Source organism: Podarcis melisellensis (assembly GCF_964234715.1).
Source record: "Podarcis melisellensis genome assembly, chromosome: Z".
In the NCBI taxonomy this organism is placed as follows: domain Eukaryota; kingdom Metazoa; phylum Chordata; class Lepidosauria; order Squamata; family Lacertidae; genus Podarcis; species Podarcis melisellensis.
This window is the reverse complement of record NC_138547.1, coordinates 15,561,920-15,583,853: the sequence shown is the minus strand read 5'-3', so window position 1 is coordinate 15,583,853 and position 21,934 is coordinate 15,561,920. Positions and strand designations below refer to the sequence as shown.

Genomic DNA, 21,934 nt, shown 5'->3' with positions numbered 1-21,934 from the left:
AAGGTGCCAGGAGACTCTTCAGGTGGTACCTAAATTAGGCATTTAGTCAGCCCCCTGAAGCTCATAGACATTAGTCCACTTATTTGTGTGGGCATACCCCTTGAGTTTGATATATCATTGGATCTCTTCTTTTGTTCTAGATCAATTATATATGTATTCAAAGCCTCACAACTTGAGGAGTTAATGTAATTATTGTGGGTGCTAAATAATTTCTGGAGCACAACATAACTTCCCACCGCCACTGCTCTGCCTCCACCTCCCCTGGCCAATCCCCTGGTGTTCTTCCACCACAATTTTCTGGAACAGATGCAGGGGTGAAGTAGGGTAGAGAGAAGTTCTGTTGCACTTGAGGAACTTGTTCATAATTTAGTTGCAATTCAGCCCTTTGATGTGGGAGAGATTATTGCACTCAGTGGGGGGGGGCACTCCTGGATTCAACATTGTCACTTGAGGCTCAGGTGACCTCACTGATCGGAATGCCTTTCTTCAGCTCAAACTGGCTCACTAGCTGCTGCCACTTTTGGAGAGAGATGATTTGGCCACTGTACTCTGTGTTCTGGTAACTTCCACATTGGATTATTGCAATGTGCCTTACATGGGGCTGCCCTTGTAGACAACTTGGAAACTTCAGTTGGCCTCAAATGTGGTGGCCAGATTGCTGGCTGGGGTTCCCTTCAGATCTTGTATAACCCTTGTTTTTAAATAGATGTATTGGTTTGTTTCTGGACCCAATTCAAGGTGCTCACATTAGTGTTTAAAGCCCTAACTATCTTAGACCACAAATACCTGAAACACTGCGTCCTTCCCTACAGACTCTCCCTGGTGCTAAGCTCCTAAGTTGTAGGTGCATATGGTGCCTTCACTATGCATCTTCTGGCGAATGCAGAAGACACATCACCCTACCCTGGCTTTTGGCACATAGAATCTTAGCATGGTAGAGTTGGAAGGGACCCAAAGTGTCATCTATTCAATCCCGCTGCAAATGCAAGAATAAGTTGTATATACTTGAGACATGTATATTTTTAGGATACAGCTCTTTTTGTAATTTTAAGTTTTGTTAAACTGTTTCTGATATCATGCAGTATTGTATTTTAGCATTAAGGTTGTGTTTTAATAATTGTAATCCTTAGGGTGAAGGGCAGGTAATAAATTGTAGTGACAACAACTAATGGAAACTTTCCGATTGGGGTGTGTGTGTACACGCACAGAAGACAACCTTGCACATAGCTCTTCCCCTGGTCGTATTGAGTAGAAATGTCATAGCACATAAAACCTGGTGATGATGCAAGGTTCTTTAACAGCCCTATTCCTTTAACAGGTCTTCGGGTAAATTGGCTCCATGGAGCACAGTTAAGAGAGACCCAGAGAAGTATGTTGCAAGTCCCCCCTCCCAAACCCCTCCTCAATCTCTCTCTCTCTGTTCTCTCTCAGTGCGTTTGATTAGACTAAATCCTTCCAAATCTCTTGTGTATTATGGCTTCTTATTCTCCCCACCTTTTAAATGCTGTACCAATCTGCTTGATCTTTTATTATTATTTTTTTACATTGGGTTTCATTTGGGGAGGTTGGGGTGGGCTGCACTTTTCTAGGGATTCTGGGATCCTGAGGTGCTGGATTTCTCCCCCTCCCCATGCCTCTCACCACATGGGAGCAAGGTGGATCAATTTCCTATCCTGCGTTCAGCTGGACACTTCGCTTCTCCGCTGTTGTTGATCAAGAAATCCCCTCCTGTTTCTTGTTCCACGTAACACATTCATTTCAGCCACTGAACCCAAATTGCTGTTTTTTAGCGCTGCTTCTCCTTTATTTTCTCTCTCGCTCTCTTTTCCCCCCTTGATGAAAATGGTAAGAACTCTTTTTCCCCCCTGCTATAGAGATGAAGTTAGTTTATCCGTACTAATGCTTTGATTTTTTTCTTTTCTCTCTCTTCTCCGACACAGTAGGTAACCAGTTAGGGGCCCTGGTACATCAAAGGTAAGCAGTGGGTTATGTTTTATTATTTATTGATCACTTCTAATTGTTTATTGATCTGCCATCTGTACTGGAGTGTTAGAGAGTCAGAGGTTGAGAACGTGGCAGAACTGCGTAGGCTCAGTTTCTCCTCTTCCCACATGCCCCCGCCCCAAGACTGAAGTTTTCTGCTTGCGTTCCTGGATATTGCATGCATTTGTTTGGAAAGAGATGAGGCACGCGTAAGCAGTGGGTAACGCAGAAAGGAAGGTCTGCATTGAATTAAACGTTGTGTCTTGGGCTGAGATTCATGAAGCTGCTTAGAGTAGCCAAATGGAGTTTGGGGAAAACCCACGAAAACCTTGAAACAAGAGATTTTTGTGCCAAAGCATAGGCTTCTTTTGAAAGGCTATCAGTAAGAGTGTTGTTTTTGTATGTGTATGCACAGTATCAGACAATCTATCTAGTGCAGTATTGTCTACTCGGACTGGCAGCAGGGTTGGGACCGGGGTCATTCCCAGACCTACATGAGAATGCTGTCAGGTTTGGAGCCTTGAGAACTTCTGCATGCACCGCGGGTGCTTTGCCACTGAGCTATGTCTCTTCCCAAATAGGAAGTTACCTTTTACCATTAATCCATCTAGCTCAGTATTGCCTTCTCTGACTGTCAGCAGCTCTCACATGTGTGAGGCCAGAGGACACCCCATGTCCTATTATTGAGTTACTTATTTGGTGAAATTGTTCACTGCTTGGTCGTATAAAAACCCTCGAAGTGGTTTACAAAAAATTCCTACCTGGAGAATGCTGTTGGGAGAGCTGTGGCCCTTCCCACTTGGTTTAGAAAGCAGGTTGCCGTGTAGCATGATGTCTGTTCTGGTGGTATGCAAGAGCTGCAAGCCCAAAGCCACACACACACACCCCGACCAGATGTATACTCAAAAACAGCCTGCCTTTTTGGATCCCAGCCTAGTTTTTGCCTTTGGAATAGGATCCTTGGCGCAACCTACTTTGAGGTTGTTGTTTTTCCACAATCAGCAATATATAAGTTTTATGTTCCTTACTTCCTCCCCTTCTCAGTACAGTGATACCTCTGGATGCGAACAGGATCCGTTCCGGAGCCCTGTTTGCATGCAGAAGCGAATGCAACCCGCCTGTGTGCGGGTCGCGATTCGCCACTTCCATGCATGCACGTGATGTCATTTTGACCATCTGCGCATGCGTGAGCAGCGAAACCCAGAAGTAACACGCTCTGTTACTTCTGGGTCACTGCAGCACGCAGCCCGAAAATACTTACCTGACACTACTTCAACCCGAAGTATGACTGTAGTACAGATGGGCTAGCTGTTAATTTGCAGCCAGCCAAACTGAATCAAACCCCTGCAAAATCCTGGGCAAAGAAGTGTCCTTTCAACTGGCCTTGTAATTTCAGCCGCATTGGTGCCAAGCCTTCTTTAGAGTTGGTGCACCACCACATTGAAAAGCTCGTGCCCATGTCTGTAATGTGCTTCATGCCCTGAGATGGGGCAGAGCAAGCCCTTCCCGACAGCACTTAGGGCATGGGCTGACTGGTTTGAGGGCACCTTTCCAGACACCCTTGTAGGAAGCTGGTAGGGGCTACTGGCTAAAAGCTCCATTGTTCATCACCCGGTTTTCCATAACATTGGAACTAGTTCCTACTTCACTTTCTGGAGATGGAAACTCAATTTCCTAAATGTCCTGTGACAGTTGATGCTATTGGAAAAGGCGACGATGTCTATCTGTCGTGATGAGTCTCCCCTTTTCTCTTTTCTTCAGGGTAATAACCGAAGAATTCAAAGTGCCTGATAAAATGGTTGGATTCAGTAAGTATTCTGGTTTGCAGCAATTTTTCTCTTTCCTTCATACGGGGCCTTTGTGAACACTCCTTCCATCTGAAGACTAATATATATTATGATAGGTAGTGCTCAGCATAACAGCGCGGATTTCTGTTAATGCTGCTGAGAACGTGGCAATTTCGGGGGAAATGCTTTCCACGTGAACCTTAAAATCAATTGAGGATAATTTAGTTACTTCCTGAGTGCTACAGTGGCCTGTAGTTAAAGACCTTGATGGCCAACTTTGCCGGTAATGTGCTGGGAGGGAGGGGTTGGAGGGGGTGAGCAGAGGAGAAATGGTTTGGGGTGTATGTGGGGGGGGGGAGGATATACCATTGAAGGGCTATTTCAAGGGGGAGGGTGTGCAGCTTGGTGGTGAAGCATGTGCTTGCCTGCTCAGGGTCCTAGGTTCAGGAGAGGAGCCCTGCTGGATCAGGCCAAAGGGGGCCCACCCAGTCTGGCTTCCTGTTCTCAGAGTGGCCAACCAGGTGCCACTGTGACACCCACACTGTGAAACCCACAAACAGGACCTGAGCGCAACAGCAGCACATTCCCCACCTGTAGTTCCTAGCAACTAGTACTCGGAGGTAGTGGTGGTAGAACATAAGAAGAGCCCTGCAGCTTGATCCAGCCAAAGGCGGCTTATCTTGTCCAGCATCTGGATCTCCCACTGATGAACCAGATGCCTGTGGGGAGTCATCAAGCTGAGTGCACTCCCAGCAACTGGTATTCAAAGGCAGCCTGCTTCCAGGCATGCAAGTAGAACTTAAGAGAAGCCCTGATGGATCAGGCTAGAGGCCCATCTAGTCCAGCATCCTGTTCTTTCCAGATGCCCCAAAGGCCACAAGCAGGATGGCCTGCCAGCAGAATTTGAGACTTAGCTATTGGTTTAGCAGAGCTGGCTGGGAGTGGTCAATTGTTTGTTGACTGAAGGTGTCAACTCAGTTGCACTTAACAGATAGGTGGGTGGAGGACCTGAAACTTGTGATTTCGGAGCATTGCATCTTCGCTTCATCTTCTTCCAGACAAATGCTCCCTTCATAGATGTATGCAAAACTTCAGTCATGTGCTTGTTCACATCTTGCTCTTGAAATAATGATAAACCCAGCCATATTCTAGTCTGTTGGCAGCAGCAAAATCCTGACCAATTCCAAATTTTATTTCAGTTATCGGCCGGGGTGGTGAGCAGATTTCTCGGATTCAGGCAGAGTCAGGCTGCAAAATTCAGATTGCGCCAGGTAAGGTTATTTCACCCCCTCACCACCTCCCAAAGAACCAAGGCAGCACTAAGATTACACACACCTGCTAGTCTTTTAGATTGGTATATTAAATATAAAACGGTCTGACCAACTTGAAAGCTAGGATAATATAAATGTCCTATAAAACATTCTATTAGACTCCAAAAGTACTCTCCTGCAAGGCTTCTCACCAGGGCCAGAGCCTTCTCCCTCTCCTTTCACAAGAAGGATCAGTCCCAATGGGAAAAAAACATGCCCCACATTCCTCTTCCAAAATCAGTACCTTCCTTCCTCCCTAGAAGGCAGCAATCTAGAGACCGCTTTAAAAGCCCTGAACAATTTTGGAGCCATGGTGTTGTAGCCATTGTTAGTCCTACTCAGAGTTGACTCTGAGGAATCAATAAACCTGACCAACTCTCTTAGGTCCATTAATTTCCAAGGGGTCTACACTTGAGTAGGGCTGACAATGGATATAGCAACCTTGGTCCTAAGTTGTTCAATGCCAGGTGAGTTTTTTCGTTGCTCACGCTAGCTTTAGTATAAGCCTGGCATCACTCCGTTCCCCGTGAGTAACAATATTGAGACTAAAACAAGGACGCTGAAGGGAATGTGTGCAGAATTTGCTTGCCTGCTTGCTTGGATGGTTTATACAGGGGACAGAACTCAAGATTCTGTGCTTCCAAAAGCCAAACTCTGTTTTACACATAGCCAGGCAGAGTGTGCGTCTGTGTGTGTGCTTTATTTATTTGAGTTATTAAGTTATTTGAGGCTTTTTAAATTAGTACAAGACTAATTTGCCTTGGACTTGGCTCAGTGGTGGATGGGCAGCCTGTGCAGATGTTTCAACAAAGGTGTCACATGCTGTCTGCCAGGTGCCCCCATGAACAGCCTGGCCTCTGTGTTCTGCACCAGTTGGAACTTCCAAACCAAGCCCAAGGGCAGCCCAACATAGAATGCACTGAAGTAATCCAGTCTTTTTTATTCAACCAGCTGGGAACTGATACGCTGCTAAGAATTATCAGATACCCAGTACCTGTTGATCTTTCTTTTCTTTTGCTTTGTCTTTTACAGACAGCGGCGGAATGCCAGAGAGACCCTGCGTGCTGACTGGGACGCCAGAGAGCATTGAGTGAGTTTTTTTAATTGGCATATACATTTATATAACTTTGGTTGTCTCCACTTATTCCCCTTAGTCCTCTTCCCTCTTCCTTTTTTGTTTTTCTCTTACCCTTTTTCTTCTCTTCAGTTGCTTGCTGTCCTCTTTATAGCCAGCATAGACTCACTCTGCTCCAAACACTTCTATCTCATACATAATAGCTCAACAGTTTGGCCCATTGAAGTGCTGTTTACCTCCATTTCGCAGCGTAGACTGTCTTTGTGGTCCTCTACAAAAACTCTTGAGTTTGCTTGAACGAGGGCACCCTTTTAAGGGTTGAAAAGTTACCCTGGTGTTGCAGAGAAGACCCCAGAGAAGCATTTAACTGGCCTTCTGACATGCAACTCTTGTTATTAATGGCAAGTGATGAGCCCAGTCACTTGGAGGAGGGTTCCACATATAAATAATTAGCTTTTGGGGGAGCCTCTGTTTCTGTTTATAAAAACTGATTTATAGAAGTATGAATTGCATAGAGAAAGTGGATGCAGAAAAGTTTTGCTCCCTCTCTTGTAACATGAAAACTTTCAGACATCCAAGAAAACTGGTTGTTGGAAGATTCTGGACAGATAAAATAAAGGACTTCTTCATGCAGTGCATAGTTAAAACTGTGGAACCTGCTTCCACAAGAGGCAGTGATAGCCATCAATTTGTATGGCTTTAAAAAGGGATTGGACAAATTCATGGAGGACAATGGTTACTAGCTGTGATGGCTATATTTTACCTCCACAGTGCTTCTGAATACTAGTTGCTAGAAACTACAAGAGGGGAGAGTGTTCTCAAGCTCTGGTCCTCTCAGGTTTCCCTACAGGTATCTGACTGGCCACTATGAGTGCAGGATGCTGTACTAGATGGATCATTGGACTGATCCAGCAAGCTCTTTCTATGCTTGTGTTTATTTACTTTGCTTGCCTCCTCCCCCCACCCCAAAGTCCTCTTTCATTTGCACCGAAGTATTGGGAAAGTAAACAGTGGGAGAGACACCCGGGGTCGTGAGTGAGATACCCAGGGTCTTCTCTCACTTGCATTGTAGCTTGATGAAGAGAAGAAGCTCCCAAAGACTGGTGTAACTTACCATCTTCAAGCTATAGTGTTAATGAGGAGAGGCCCCTCAATACTCTCTCAAACCTCCTAGACAAGCACAAAGGATTTCTCTCCCTTTTGTGTAAATTTTTTTTTTTAAAAAAGCCTGTTGCAGAGGCATCCAAAGGTCTTCGCTCACTTGAACAGTGGCTTGTTGAAGAGAAGAAACATTTCCAAGCCCCCACCCCACTCCTGGTGAGCAAAGAGAACCTCTTTCCTCTCTCTGCCAGTGAGGACAATCAGTCAAGAAAGGGCAGCAGCAGAGGAATGAAAAAACAGCAGATGCAAGAGCTTTTATTTATTTATTTTTTGACACTTTTCCTCCAAGGAGCTCAAGGTGACATTGTCTCCTGCTCCCCATTTTTCTCCCATCACAACCCTGAGAGGTAGGTTAAGTTGAGAGAGGCAGTAACTAGCTTAAGGCCATCCAGTGATCTTCATAGCCAAGGGGGGAATTTGAGCCCTGTTCTCCCAGGTCCTAGTTTTCATTTAATCCCCACACCAATCCCATGAGATAGGTTAGGTTGAGAGTGGCAGCGGCTGGCCCAAGGCCACCACCCAATGAAGTTCATGTCCAAGTGGGTATTTGAATACATTGTTTATCAATAAGATAATAGCTACAGAAACTACAGAGAGAACAAGTAGAATACTGAGTCCTCTCCTGCAGTGGCGTAGCGTGGGTTGTCAGCACCCAGGGCAAGGCAAGTAATTTGCACCCCCTAACCCGTGGATTTGTGCCCCCTAACCCTAACCCCCAGATGTTGCGCCCGGTGCGGCAGGCCCCCCCTGCACCCCCCACGCTACGCCACTGCTCTCCTGGAGGTGATTCTCAGCCCCCAAAACCTATAGAGGATAGCAGTCCCTCCTAGCTCTCACTTGGAATCCCTCCCCCAGCCTCTCACCCTGGGAGACCAACACTTCCCTTTCTTCCACTCAGGGTCCTCCATCAGCCATCCACACCCCACAAATACTTAATTCCTGGAGCTTAATAAAGGCCCCCAAACCTAGTATTCCAAAAGAAACATGAAGAAAAAAGGGGGGAGGGGAAACAAGAAAAGACAAGAGGGGGAAAACAATGGGGAAAGAAACATTAAAGATAAAGAAGCTTCCAATTTTCTGTCTGTCGGTTACATAAGAAAAAGATTATTAACGACATTCTGTCAGTGTTAATATCCATCTTCTCCTCTTTCTGTCAAACCATATTCTAAGTCAAAGTGTCTTAATCATTCATTTCTTCTTCTTACGAAATATTTAGGAGAGATTCCCAAATTGTTATTACTAGTAATTAACTTTACCTCTATTAATAATATTAATTTCCCCTTCCCCTTACTATATATTCCTCAATTCTTACCCAGTTCCATATGTTCACATTCAATTTCCTGTTTTCCATTTTATGTTGTTTACGGTAGTTTCTGGATCTCCTCCTCTAGGAGCTTCCCTTTTCATATTTTTATTTTCAGAGAAAGCACCATGTATTTATTAGCATAATTATCTGAATCCACTCCAAATCATATGCAGAATACTTTCTCTCTGCTAGAACTGAAGAAAGGCCAGGACTGGGGTTTTCCTTAGACTTCTTTTTCTCGCAGCTCCATCAATATCAAATGCAGATGACTCTCCATCTCTCCATTTATGATTCCATCCTCTCCTCCAAATCCTTGAATAGAAGGCAATTCCATTCCATCATCTGCTTTCCCCCATTGTACTATTTCATCATCCAGTCCTGCCAGCTTTTCATTGATTTGGTCTGAAGTCTCTAGATATTTTCCATTTCATCGCCCTCTGATTCATCAAGCATTGATCTGATAGTTTTTAATTGTTCAGCCAACAACTGCTGAATGATCCCAACAGTCACTGGAAAAGTCAAAGATATATTTGCTGTACTGGATACTTTTGATGTTTTTGATGTTATTTGTAACTCAGTCTCTTTATAAGTTCCAACTCCCCCTTAAGTTTCCACCTTAAGAGCACCTTCACAGCCACAGCAAGATTCTTTCCCCACTGAGGGCTCTTTACTTTCAGTTTCGTTTTTTTCCAAAAGAAGGAAAAGAAGTAATCGCGTCATCCGTTTAATCTTTATTGTCATTCATAAATCAAGCTTTTTGCACTTGCTTAGACCCATGTTCCCTTTGTTACTCTTAACGACAGAAAGTAGTTTTTACAGGATTTCCAATTACAGATTTTAGCCAGCAGACATATAAGTCTATCCCAGATAGTTTTTCTTATCATGAAAGTGTTTATGAAAGAGAGGATACAGATTTTATACCCATAAAGGCATACTTCTTACACAGTATCAGGTACTCGCTCTTCAGCTTGTTCTGACCCCTGTACAAGTCCCCAGTCACAGACAGCAGAGAACAGCCTCAATCAAAGCATATGAGGATTCTCTCACTCATTCACCCTTATTTTCCAGAGTGATTTAATATCCAGAATATCTGTCTGACTATCATCAATCAGCACATAATTATCTTCTGGTAGAACGACAGTCCACTGTTCCTTTTTCCTGGAAGTCCATCCAAGTGGCTATTTGAACCCTTATCTCCCGTGTCTTAGTCCAATGCTTTAATCACTGCTCTCTTGGAGGAAGAAAATGTATCTTGCCAGACAGTGTGGCATTCTCCAGATGTTGAGTATTTAACACCCAGCAGCTAGTAAGGCCAATCCTCAAAGGTGAGGGGAAATGGGAGTCCCAAGAGACATCTGGAGGGGAGCATTGCGTTGGCAACCCCAGTGCTTGGAGGGTGTGAAACACTTGCCTAGGTGGATGGGTTTTTGGACTAGTCTACTGGCTAGTTTTCATTGGCCACATCTGATCAAATGAGGGGAGTTCTTGGTTTCCCCAGGATGACTGCATGCTCAAGTGGCCTCCTTTATCTACCTTCTAGTCTAAAAAGGGCACTACCTCAATCAACTAATTATCCTCCTCATCAGAGGGAGAAGGCTATTGATGGCTATGTTCTGCCTGTGCACTCTGAATACCAGTTGCTGGAAACCAGAGGGAAGAGTGATGTTGTGCTCAGCTTCTGCTTGCAGGTTTCCCATGAGGCATCTAGTCAACCATTCTGAGGGCAGGATCCTGGACCAGATGGGCTACTGGCCTGATCCGGCAGGGCTGTTCTGATTTTACACCTCCAGTATCAAGAGCAGGTTGCCTCTCAATGCCAGTTGTTGGAAATCACAAGCTGGGAGAGGTGCTGTTGCTCTCATGTCCTGCTTGTGAGGGGCTTTCCACTGGGGCATCTAGGTCGCCACTGTGAGAGCAGGAAGCTGGACTAGGTGGGCCATTGCCCTGAACCAGCAGACTCTTCTTATGTGCTTATTAACTTATGAGGCATTGGTTCTGCAGAAACCTGCAGGTCAAAATGTTTCCATTTGGGGCCGGGCATGTGTCAGTTAACACCACCATCACCACCGGCCACTTCCTTTGGTGTGAGACATTGTCCTAGGTGCTGCTGGCTATTTCCCCCCTCACCCCTGCACCTCCCAAAGCCCCTTGCAAGAATGTTCCACCCAGCAGCTCAGCTGGGGGATGGTGGGTGGGGATTCTGCTCTCTTTCTCTTTCTCTCTCTCTCGCCCTATAGAAAAATTTAGGGTCAGTGTTTCCTCCCTCCCCCTCCCCAGGAGCTGAGCTTGCCTCTTCCCAAGCCATTTTGAGGACCACCTCCCCGCTGGGACTTGGAGCCACGAGCCTTTGGCTTTAACAGGAACCCACTTAGCCATATGGAGCTGCTCTTTCTCTCCCGCAGCCTTTGGGTAGGTGGGTTTTTTCCAAATCCATCTGTTGGGATCTTTTTTTTCTTTCCTTTTTTTCAGTTGCGTTTGGATGATTGAAAAAAGCATTGAGGTTTCCTGGATTTTCTTTTTCTTCTTCCGTAGGTGTAAGGATAAATATAACTGAGAGGTGCATGTTAGAGGGCAAAGCAGTCTGGTTGGATTTTTTGCGTATTTATTTTGTGCTGGTACTGAAGTGGGCTCCCTCTCACCTCTACCCTTCCTCCAGTATTTTTGTTTTGGAGCAAAAGGAAAACTATAAGCTATAAGATCCAGAAAAACTGATGTGCATTATGCATTTCTTGCACAGAGTACCTGGGTGGAGACTTTGTGGCTTTCTGCTTAAAGGTCTGTTTCTTCAGAGCTACGTGAGAAGAGAGAGAGTGCTTTCCTTTTGCTGCTGCAATTTATGATCACGGTGACTCACTTGAGTTTCATCCTTTTCAAAACCTGCACAAATGCAAAGGTGGAAGGATGGTGTCTTTTTCTCCTTTTGTGTGCTGCTGGGTGAGCTAGGTGTCAGTTCACCAGTGGCTAACTGGTGCCATAGGGACCAGAAGCACCAGGGACTGAACACAGGAAGCTGCCTTATACAGTGTCAGACCTTGGCTCCATCTAGCTCAGTTTTGCCTACACTGTCTGGCAGTGGCTAGAGAGGTTTGAGAGCAACGGGACTTTCCCAGCCCTGCCTGGGAATTACCAAGCACTAAGCCTGGGATTTTCTGCATGCAAAGCAAGTGCTCTGCCACTGAGCTATGGCCCTTCTCTTATAACAAAAGGATCCTGGTCTCATGGTTCTAAATAAAGGAATGATTTTAAGCACCAAGCTTTCCTTACACTGACTCTAGCCCAGTGTTGTCTACGCTGACAGGCAGTGGTTCTCTAGCCTTTCAGGCAGGAGGTCTCTGTAGGGCTTCCTGGAGATGCTAGGGATCATACCTGGGACCTTCTGCATGCAAGGCAGATGCTCTTCCACTTGAGCTACAAGTGGACAAGGTGATGGGAGAGGTATATCGGGTAGGAAAAGCCACCGCAGTGAAAAGGAAGCATTTGAGGCGCTGGTTGGACTTTGTGAGCTCCTTCTCCGCTCTCTCCTACTCCAAAATGGGGTGTGCCTGAGAGAGGGGAATCTGATCCAAAGCAGAGAGTTGCCATCATGGCCGCTGGTTATTTTCTCCCTTCTGTATCCTGTCTTTTCTCTCTTTTTTTCTCCTCCCCTCCTCAAACTCCCTGTATTCCAGTGGTAGTCCCCACCCCTTACACCCAGCAAGATGGGGGTGTTTGCAATATAATAGCTGTTTTCCTTGAGGCTATTTCTCTCTCCCCCTCTGTTCTCTCCCTTCCACACACCCCACCCCCCAAAGACAAGCAAAGCGGCTACTGGGGCAGATTGTGGACCGCTGTCGGAATGGGCCTGGGTTCCACAACGACGTGGACGGCAACAGCACAATCCAAGAGATCCTCATTCCGGCGTCCAAAGTGGGCCTCGTCATTGGCAAAGGTGGAGAAACCATCAAGCAGCTACAGGTGGGCAGGATGCAGCTTCGGACAGATGCTAGTAGGAGGAGTCTGTGGCTACCAGCCACGCTGGCTCTATTTTCTGCCTCCGCTGTTGGAGACAGGATGCCTCTGAATACCAGTTGCTGGGAACTGCAGATAGGGAGAGTGCTATTGTGCTCATATTTTGCTTGCTTGCAGGCTTCCCATAGTGGGCATCTGGTTGGCCACCAAGAGAGCAGGAGGCTGAACTAGATGCGCGTCAGACAGCACTCAATTTGTATAGAGAGGCGTCCTCGATGCATTGATGCCCTAAGCCATACATGTATTAATTCACTAAACCCGGATGGCAGTTTACGTCTGGAGTATCTCGGGGATGGCCTGAACACTTGATCACTGAGATCATCTGCAGGAGCATTGTTAATCATTCTCTGAATTAGTGAGGTTCACTTGATAAAGAGAAACCAAGCCTTTAGTGTAATTAGCCCAGTCCTGTGGGTTGCTCTGCCGATAGAGATTCAGCAGGCAGTATATACATATTTTTTATAAATAACTAAATAAGGCTGTATGGGTCAAAGCCAGCACCTTAAATTGGGTGTGCCTGTGTGTGGGTGCACCCACACGGTCCCCACGCCCCACAAAGCAAGGTTAGAAGGAAGCATTCAGTTGTAGCCAGTAAAAGTGTGCAGTTTATTTTGGGTTGTATGGTACCTGCAACAGTTTATGTTGGCAACCATGTTTCCACCCCTGCAGGGTTTTATATAAAATATATTGAATTCCTGCATTACAAGGGGCTGGACTAGATGACCAGTGGGGGTTCCTCCCTACTCTACAATTCTATGAATGCACCATGACCACTAGCTTTTTAATGCAAAGTAAAATTGCAATTGTCTGTGTTTGGGTGGTGGTGGTAAAGTGTGGCTTCCTTGTCTGCTTTTCCCTCTTCATTTTACGATCGCTTGCATTTCTTTTATGGAGTTATCAGGAAAGCTTGGCCAGACCAAGCCACTTAACTACATAAGTGTCCATAGCTGCTGCGGTGGTGGTGGTGGTGGGGCTCCTATTGCTTATCTGTGCTTTTAAAAAATCCCCCCCCCTTTCCTACTTTCGTAGCCTTTCTGCCTGTTTTGGCATTTCCATTTATTTTTTTTGTGGCGCTTTCTCTATCTCTCCCTCCCCATCGCCATTGGTACGTCTGCAGGAACGAACGGGCGTGAAAATGATTATGATCCAAGATGGCCCTTTGCCGACTGGAGCGGATAAACCTCTCCGGATTACCGGCGATGCTTTTAAAGTACAGGTGTGTATCAAAGGGGATTTGCCGTCGTGCTGATGGAACGTTAGGAGGATTTAGAATAATGGCACAGTTGGCAGTATTTGTGAGCCACAGTCTCTCGTATTGTGTGTGTGTGTTTGTGTGTGTACGATGGAGTTGGGTGGGGGCATCTCAAGCCTATGGGTCAAACAGTCCTTTTCCCATCTACATCTTGCACACCCACCCTGCCTTTACATTAGTGACCCACACTAATGAACCAGAATAGTATGCAAATCCTTGCACTGCAGTGATAAAGCTGCCTCTGCATGCTTCATGAAATGCAATAAAAAGACTGAGTGTGGTGTGCTGGAAAACTATTTCAGGCTAGTGGTTATCTGTTGCTGGAAACACAGAGAGTGTTGCTCTTGGGCTTGGGTCCTGCTTGTAGGCTTCACAGAAGCATCTGGATGGCCACTGTGAGAACAGGATGTTGGACTAGATAGGTTTTTGGCCTGATCTAGCAGGGCTCATCTTATGTTCTTAGGTGAGGGGAGCCCTAGGTTTGGATCACTCCCCACTTCAGCCATGAAGCTCCCTGGAGAACCTTGGGCCAACCTAACCCTGATGCCTGTGTTCTGCCTCCGCTGTCAGAGGCCATATGCTGAATAGCTGTGGCAGGGACCACAGAAGGAGAAAGTGCTGTTGCACTTATGTCCTGCTTGCAGGCTTCCAGTACGTTGGCCAACAGGATGCTTGACTAGCAGCTGGGCTCTTCTTGCATTCTTAATCCCGCCTCACATGGTTGCTTTAAGGATAATAAAAATAGGGGAACCCATATATGCAGACTTGAGAGCCTTGGGCGATTAGCAGGAGAGAATAGGGGTAATCTTCCTTTTGAGAAGACACCTTTGGAACTCGAATAAAGTAATGGTGTATTTTGGAAATGGAAGTGAGGTTATGGCAGGAGGTTAACTATGGAGTGGTGGCCTGAAAAAGTGGTCCTGAGGGAGGGCCAAATCTGAAAGCTCAGTTTCTTCAACAGTGTAAGCTTTTTGTGGTGGTTAAATATTTTTAAACTTACCTCCACAAGGTCTAGAAACAAAACTTTTGCTTTGTTCATGATAGCTTAATAGAGTTCAGGAAGTTAGATGCATTTCCCCCCCCCCCCCGAAACCAGAGTCTGCAGGTTTGCAAGTCTGCTTGACTAGTAGGAGCAGGGCAGTGTTGTTGCACACTGTAAATATTCAACATGGGCTGATGCAGATGAAGCCACTGAATGAAAATGGAGGCATATTCTGGCAAAACCAGAACAACAAAATACCAAACGAAACCCCAATCTCTAAGGGAAGGGGAAGAAACCGCATCCCAAACAGGGTCGACTGAGCATGCTCAGTAGTTATGGAATGTTGAGCGTGTCAGAAGAGAAAAGGCGGAATGGAATACCCCTGCTTTGAGGGAAATGGTTAGCTTGTGGAGAAGCCACTTCTGTTAGGAGGCAGGGATCACATTTTATTGCCAGGGTCCCAAGAATCTGTAATCAGCTTGTTTTCCTCTTCCTGCACTTGTACAGCAAGCACGAGAGATGGTACTGGAGATCATTCGAGAGAAAGACCAGGCGGACTTCAGAGGCGTACGCAATGACTTTACTTCCAGAATGGGTGGAGGCAGCATAGAGGTATGGACATGTCTTGTATGTTACAGAATAACAGAATTGTAGAGTTGGAAGGCTCTCAAGGTGTCATCTAGTCCAACACCCTGCAGTGCAGGAATCTTTTCCCTGGAGAAAAAATAGGGAGTGGGGGGATTATCATCATCATGTTTATTCATTCATTTGCTGAGTGTTACTTGCATAGTTTTAGGTGGCTGTGGAAATTTCACATTTATATATTAAAAAATGCTTCTATATTGCAGTTTCATAGAAATAAGTATCAGTGCAGTCAACAGCAATTATAAAAACCACAGTAAAAATTTTAAACAACCTGTCATCAGCTAGCGTATTGCAGAAAATGTTTTCTTAATTGTCAGCATGAGGCTGGTGGCCAAGACAATTTTAAAGCACCCCTTTGAAGGTTAAAATAGAAAACACTGGCTGAATTTCTTATTGGAAGACCTGATTCTGCAGGATTGGGCTGATGACACCAACCTCTGCTTTTGCGGGGTTTGGGTGTGTGCAATAGAGTATAAGCAAATGCTAAGCAAAAGAATGTACTGAGTCAGCCCCTTGGTGTATTCATCTTGTCCAGAGATGTCAGCTTCATCCTTGTCTAGCCTTTGTCACCCTTTTGACTTCCACCCTGGATTGCCAGGGTTGAGTCTGGAGGAATATGATCCCTGAGGAACATAAGCCAGTGCCTGTGGGACAAGGAGTCATTGTCCTCCCTCCTTCTTCTGGGTTCATCATCCTGCCTTCCCAGCCCTTCAGGTTTCCAGAAATACAGAAAACAAGTTTGGGAAAGAGGCTGTGCTACATGCACAAAACAGTGTTCACAGTTTCCCCACAGCCCAGTTCCCTCTCATCAACCCCAGCCAGCATGTCCCAATGGTCAGACAGAGAAGCCTGAAAGGGCCACATCTGACTACTAGGCTTTTAAGGTTTCCCATTTACCCATACCCAGCTTTGCATGTGGAGTGTAGGGTTCTTTCAAATCTGAGGTATAAAGTGGGGGCAAACAATGCTTAGATTTGCCCCCTTCCTGATATGGGTGTGGCTGCCTCTGGGAATTGCAGAGCTGGACTTAGCATGGGATAATTTGCTTCCTGTTCCAGAAAGTGGGAGCGATGTTTTTTCTTAAGTATGTGAACGTGTCTCTTGGCTTGGTATTCCAGCTGCCTGATGTAGCTAATGGGGCATCTGTGTGCTACCTTTCTGGGTCTGCTTCCTCTCACTGCTTTTCTTTCCTCCCGCTAGGTCTCGGTGCCTAGGTTTGCAGTGGGAATCGTAATAGGAAGAAATGGAGAGATGATAAAGAAGATTCAGAATGATGCTGGTGTTAGGATTCAATTTAAACCAGGTCTGTCTAATTTTTAGTGTATAGCCTGTAACTGGCAACCACTTTCTCTCTCCCTTCCAAGGGAAGCTGTTTTATATCATTGGTTCACTCAGCTCAGATAGTGTCTGTATACTGACTGGCAACAGCTCTCCAGAGTTTTAGGCAGGGGATATTCTCGGCTGTATCTGGAAATGCTGAGAATTGAGCCTGCCACCAAGCTACGCCCCTTTCCTAAAGTTGAGAACATAGCCTTTATACAAAGTCGGTTCACTGAACTCAGTACTGCCACCACCAAATGGCAGGAGTATTGAACCCGGGGGCTTTCTGTACACAGAGCAGGTGTTGCACCCCTGAGCTTACAATCGCATCCCCATCTCATTTCAGTGCAAGGCCCATAGCCAAAGATCTGGGGAGGGGATCAGAGCACAAGGGAACGCTTGGAGGGGAGGCACTGTAAATCAGTCCAAAGCAACAGGGAGCTTAATTTCACCAGTGTATGTTGCATTTTTAAATAAAAGCATCAAATAACATCACACAATAAAAATGTTAAAACAATTACAAAATTGTAAGTCAGTCTTAGAATATGCCTGGGGCAAGGGCAGGTTCTGTTCCAAGGTATCATATTTTGTTTTTTCTCCTGTGCCAGCTTGCATAGCCTTAAATTCTTCATGTGATGTGGCAGTCCTTTCCTTTGGGAGATTTTGCCCCTGAGTTTCTTGTTGCCACCATGTAAATATTGCTTCCTCAGCTATAGTCCTGGAGGCATGTTTTATCCCTTTTTGAAATTTTCTTTTTTATTTATTGGTTAGTTTTATTGATTTGTTAACAACAAAAATGCAGACATAACAAAAAGTAACCAAAACGAAGAATTAAAAGTTAAACCCTAAAGTGTCACAGCTTTGAAGGACCAAATTACAAAGATGCAACACAACTCCAAAGGGATGATAAAGTATTAACACAGAAAGAGATTCCATTTACAAATAATAAAAGTAAGTTCTGTCTGTATTGAGAATGGTGGTTCTGTATAGTCTTGCATGAGCCAGATGTGCATATATTGGTGGCACTGAGTGACCATGTGGCTTGTTTAGTTCCCTTCTCATGGGAAGCTCCTTCCTCCCTGCCTTTTCCCACTTTGTATTTGTATTTAATATAAGGTCTGTCTCCTCTTGCTCCACAGATGATGGGATTAGTCCGGAAAGAGTCGCACAGGTCATGGGCCTTCCGGATCGGTGTCAGCACGCAGCTCACATAATCAACGAACTCATTATCACTGCACAGGTAGGTGGGACATAGGAAAGTTTCAGATGCTGAGTAAGGCCACTGATCTGTCTGGATTGGTGCTTTCTACACTGACTGGCAGCAGCTCTCCAAGGTTTCAGGCAGGGGAACATTCCCATGCCATTGGGGGGGATTGAAACTGCAACCTTCCGCATTCTAAGCAGACATTCTGCTATTTAACTGTGGCCCTAACCCTACACAAAGTTGTTTAGGGAAGTTTTTGATGTTTGATGTTTTATTCGTTTTTAATATTCTGTTGGAAGCTGCCCAGAGTGGCTGGGGAAACTCAGCCAGATGGGCAGGGTATAAATATTATTATTATTATTATTATTATTATTATTATTATTATTATTATACTGAATCAGACAATTGGTCTATGTAGCTCAATATTATAGTTCAGTATTATCTATGCTGACTGGTAGCAGTTGTCCAGAGTATTGGACTGGGCAATTCATCCCAGTCCCACCAGGAGATGATGCCAAGGATTGAAGCTGGGACCTTCCGAATTCAAAGCAAGTTCTGTACCACTGAGCTATGGCCCTTCACCTCAAAATTAAGTAAGATTCTAGTCCTCATACAGTTCTGAATAAAAGGTTGAATTGAATAAGAGCTAACTTCTGCTGAGTCAGAGCACTGGTCCATCTTGCTCAGTATTGTCTACACTGACTGGCAGCAGTTCTTGGGGTTTTCAAGCAGTCACTCTAAGCCCTGCCTGGAGATGTTGGGGAGTTAACCTGAGACCTTCTACATGCAAAGCTAAGTGCTCTACCACTGAGCCATGACCCTTCTCCTATAAGTGCTGGTAGTTACATACTTCATTGGTGATTTTTGAGGGGGGAAATTCACCAGCTGGATGAGTTACCAGGTTGGCTGATACCACCTTTCATTCATTTGCATATATTGAAGCTGAGAAACATGGATGTTGTCATCTCTTCTGCATACTAGCAAGAGACTTTACTTTAGAGTAAATTGCCGTATTTTTCCGTGTATCGGACTCTCCCTGTTTTGGGGGGCTCCAGATTAAGAAAACACCCCTCAGCACTACCCGTATATAAGACGAACCCCGATTTTAAACCTAATATTTTTGTTAAAAAACCTAGTCTTATACACAGATAAATATGGTAATTCACACGTCCTTAAGTTGGCTGTTAACCCTGGTGAATGTTGGTGCAGTAAATTTAGTCTGAAAATCGTTTGGCAAAATACCTGTCCAAAAATAGCAACACTTGGACACTGACTTCCCATTTTCAAACCTATTTCCCTTGTCTAGAAACTTGGAAAGGAGGTTGACCCCACTTTCTGTCAAAAATCAAGACCACACCACAGTCACAGAAGGCCAACAAACTTGTTGCCCATTATCCAGGATGGGAGGGACTTGTAAACACAGATATTGTGGCTGTGTAGAATCCTTGTGGTTTCACTGGGTCTTGCTATTAAAGCAGGGGCTGCTGATGGGGGTTGTAGACCAAAACATCAGGCAGGCACCAGGTTGGCAAATTTTGATTTTAAGTGACTCAATGCATCCATTGGGCAGCAAGCCTGTTGTCTGAACATATGGCGATGCAGCAAACGGCAAGTCCCAGGAGGACCGTAAACATGTTAACAGGTGTGCCCTCTTTCTTCTTCAAGGAGCGTGATGGTTTTGGAAGCCTCACTGTGGCTCGGGGAAGAGGGCGCAGCCGCGGAGACTGGAGTGTTGGGACCCCTGGAGGCATGCATGAAATCACCTACACAGTGCCAGCTGACAAATGCGGCCTGGTCATAGGCAAAGGTAAGCAGCATGAATCATAGAATTGTAAAGTTGAAAGGAACCCAAGGGGCATCTAGTCCAAACGACTGTAGGAAGCAGAACTCAATGCATGGAAATCTTAAAACTCTGTGCTTTAAAGGTGGGAGGTAGTTCTGCATTGCCAGATATTGGAAGTTTTCCCAGTGTTCTGGCGTCAGCCTTCTTCCAGTCTTCCATCAGCAGCAGAGACATGGTTGGTGGTGACATGAGAGGGAGACTTCTTGGTGGCTTATTCCATATTGTGGAGTTCCTCCCAAGAGGTCAGACTAACTCCCTCTTTGTTTTCCTTCCACTGGCAAGCTAAGATTCCCTTGCTCAGATGGACCTTTGGAAACTCAGGAGTAGGGAATGCTGATCACTGGGCTGCTGTTGAGGCAAACTGGATTTGAATTGCTGGTTTTAATCCAAACACATCCATGTGTTTGGATGTATTATAGCTATTGTTATTAACTAGTTTCTTTTTATTACTTTGCACAGTGATACCTCTGGTTGTGGATGGGATCCATTCCAGAGCTCTGGTCGGATCCTGAGGTTTCCACAACCGGAGGGAATGCTTCTGCACATGTGCACGGCGTGGTAGAGCGCTTCCGCACATGTGCGCGTAGCAAAACACTTCCGGGTTAGCCACTTTCACAACCTGAAGTTTACGTTACCTGACGGTAACATAATCTGAGGTGCTACTGTATTTTATAACGATGTTTTTAAGTGTTGGAAGCCAAATCCCAACTTGGAAGAAATGCAGAATATAAAGGCAATCAATCAATAGCATCTCTTTGCCCTCCCCCAGTGGAAACTGGCCTACATGCTCAAGCTGCCTTCTGGGGTTTTCCTTTAAAAACAAAACAAAAAACCCAGCCGGCTGACAGAGGTGCAATGTGCAGGACCTTTTCTGTGGTGGCCACCAAACTGAAACTCCCTTCCTTGAGTGACCTGCCTGGCTCCTTTCATGGGGTTCAGGCTCTGCTGCTTTAAGAATACATTTTTGGGACAGTACTTATTTGCTATCTTTTTGTCCTGCTTCAGAGGAGCCTCAGGTACATGAAACAGCACCCCCCCTCTTTGATAAGAATCCTGTAAAGCAAGATAGTGAGCTTCGTGGGTGGGAGGGGTTTTGAACTAGGTCCCCTACTTGCTCTTAAGTCCAACACTGTGACCGCTTCCAGGTGACACCTAGACTTGGGCATTGAGTTTCCAGGGAAATGGAATCAGTGTCTTAAATTAGCAGGCACCAAGAGTGCCTCTGTGCTCACAACGCTTTAAGACTGCGGAACATAGACTGTAAATATATCAGGTAAATGTGTGGACTAGTTGGAGCTGCCTGTTACGTTCTCTCATTTTTCCAGTCTGCAGCTCATTACACTTCTGCATCAGTTTTCAATTTTTTTGGTCTACTTTTAAATATCCTCACTATATAATCATTACTCTGGGGGTCAAGTGGCGGTAAGCCTGGTCCTCCTTTTCTAAAAGGGTAACGGTGGCGTTGAGATCTGGGGCCAGCCTGTTCTGCAGTGGTCAAGTCTTCCTCCCTCCTGTGTGTGCCACTGCTGCAGAGACAGACAGCTGCCTCTCCGGGGCCCCATTGGATTTCCATGATAAACGCAGCAGTCTTGACAGATAGCGTGGCCAGTCCCTTCTCTTGTCAACATTGCCTTTTAGCCCTGTTTGATTAATTGCTTTACAATTTCACGTCCAGCTGCGGGGGGCCTCGCCTGCTCGGTCGCTCCCCCACCCACCCACATGCATCCGTGGTCAGGTGGAAGAATGGAAGCTCTCCTGTTGAATGGGTCTGTGCAGAAAGGCGCCATGTTCGAAGCGGGTGACCCTCGCTCGTGAACAGAGGCGAAACGTCTGGCATTGGGCAGCACAACGTCATGTCATCCCCCCTCATAATTGTGCTGCCCTTGAAGGTGCTTCCTCTGTGTGGGTTGGGAGTTGCTCAGAATGGGGATGGGAGGAAGCTAGACTTTCCCAGAGAGTTGAATCAGTGCCTGTGGTGCATTTTCTTATTTGCAGCAACAAATATTTCCTCCATTCAGTGTTTGTGGGTTTTTGTAGTGCTTTGGGCGGCAAGGGGGA

The 21,934-nt window shown here is 45.6% G+C and overlaps 1 protein-coding gene across 6 annotated transcripts in view; it reads left to right on the top strand.

Annotated features, from left to right (window-relative positions):
• FUBP3 (far upstream element binding protein 3) overlaps positions 1-21,934 on the top strand; it is a 62,642-nt gene that overhangs the window by 27,992 nt on the left and 12,716 nt on the right. For 3 of the 6 annotated variants that reach the window (XM_081896812.1, XM_081896809.1, XM_081896811.1), the window contains exons 3-13: positions 1,319-1,369; positions 1,941-1,974; positions 3,745-3,791; positions 4,970-5,041; positions 6,113-6,170; positions 12,414-12,576; positions 13,748-13,846; positions 15,372-15,476; positions 16,710-16,812; positions 17,969-18,069; positions 19,699-19,840. In XM_081896812.1, coding sequence (XP_081752938.1) covers positions 1,319-1,369; positions 1,941-1,974; positions 3,745-3,791; positions 4,970-5,041; positions 6,113-6,170; positions 12,414-12,576; positions 13,748-13,846; positions 15,372-15,476; positions 16,710-16,812; positions 17,969-18,069; positions 19,699-19,840 — 975 coding nt within the window. The remainder of the gene's footprint in view (positions 1-1,318; positions 1,370-1,940; positions 1,975-3,744; positions 3,792-4,969; positions 5,042-6,112; positions 6,171-12,413; positions 12,577-13,747; positions 13,847-15,371; positions 15,477-16,709; positions 16,813-17,968; positions 18,070-19,698; positions 19,841-21,934) is intronic. The other 3 variants (XM_081896814.1, XM_081896810.1, XM_081896813.1) reach the window with 1 other exon arrangement.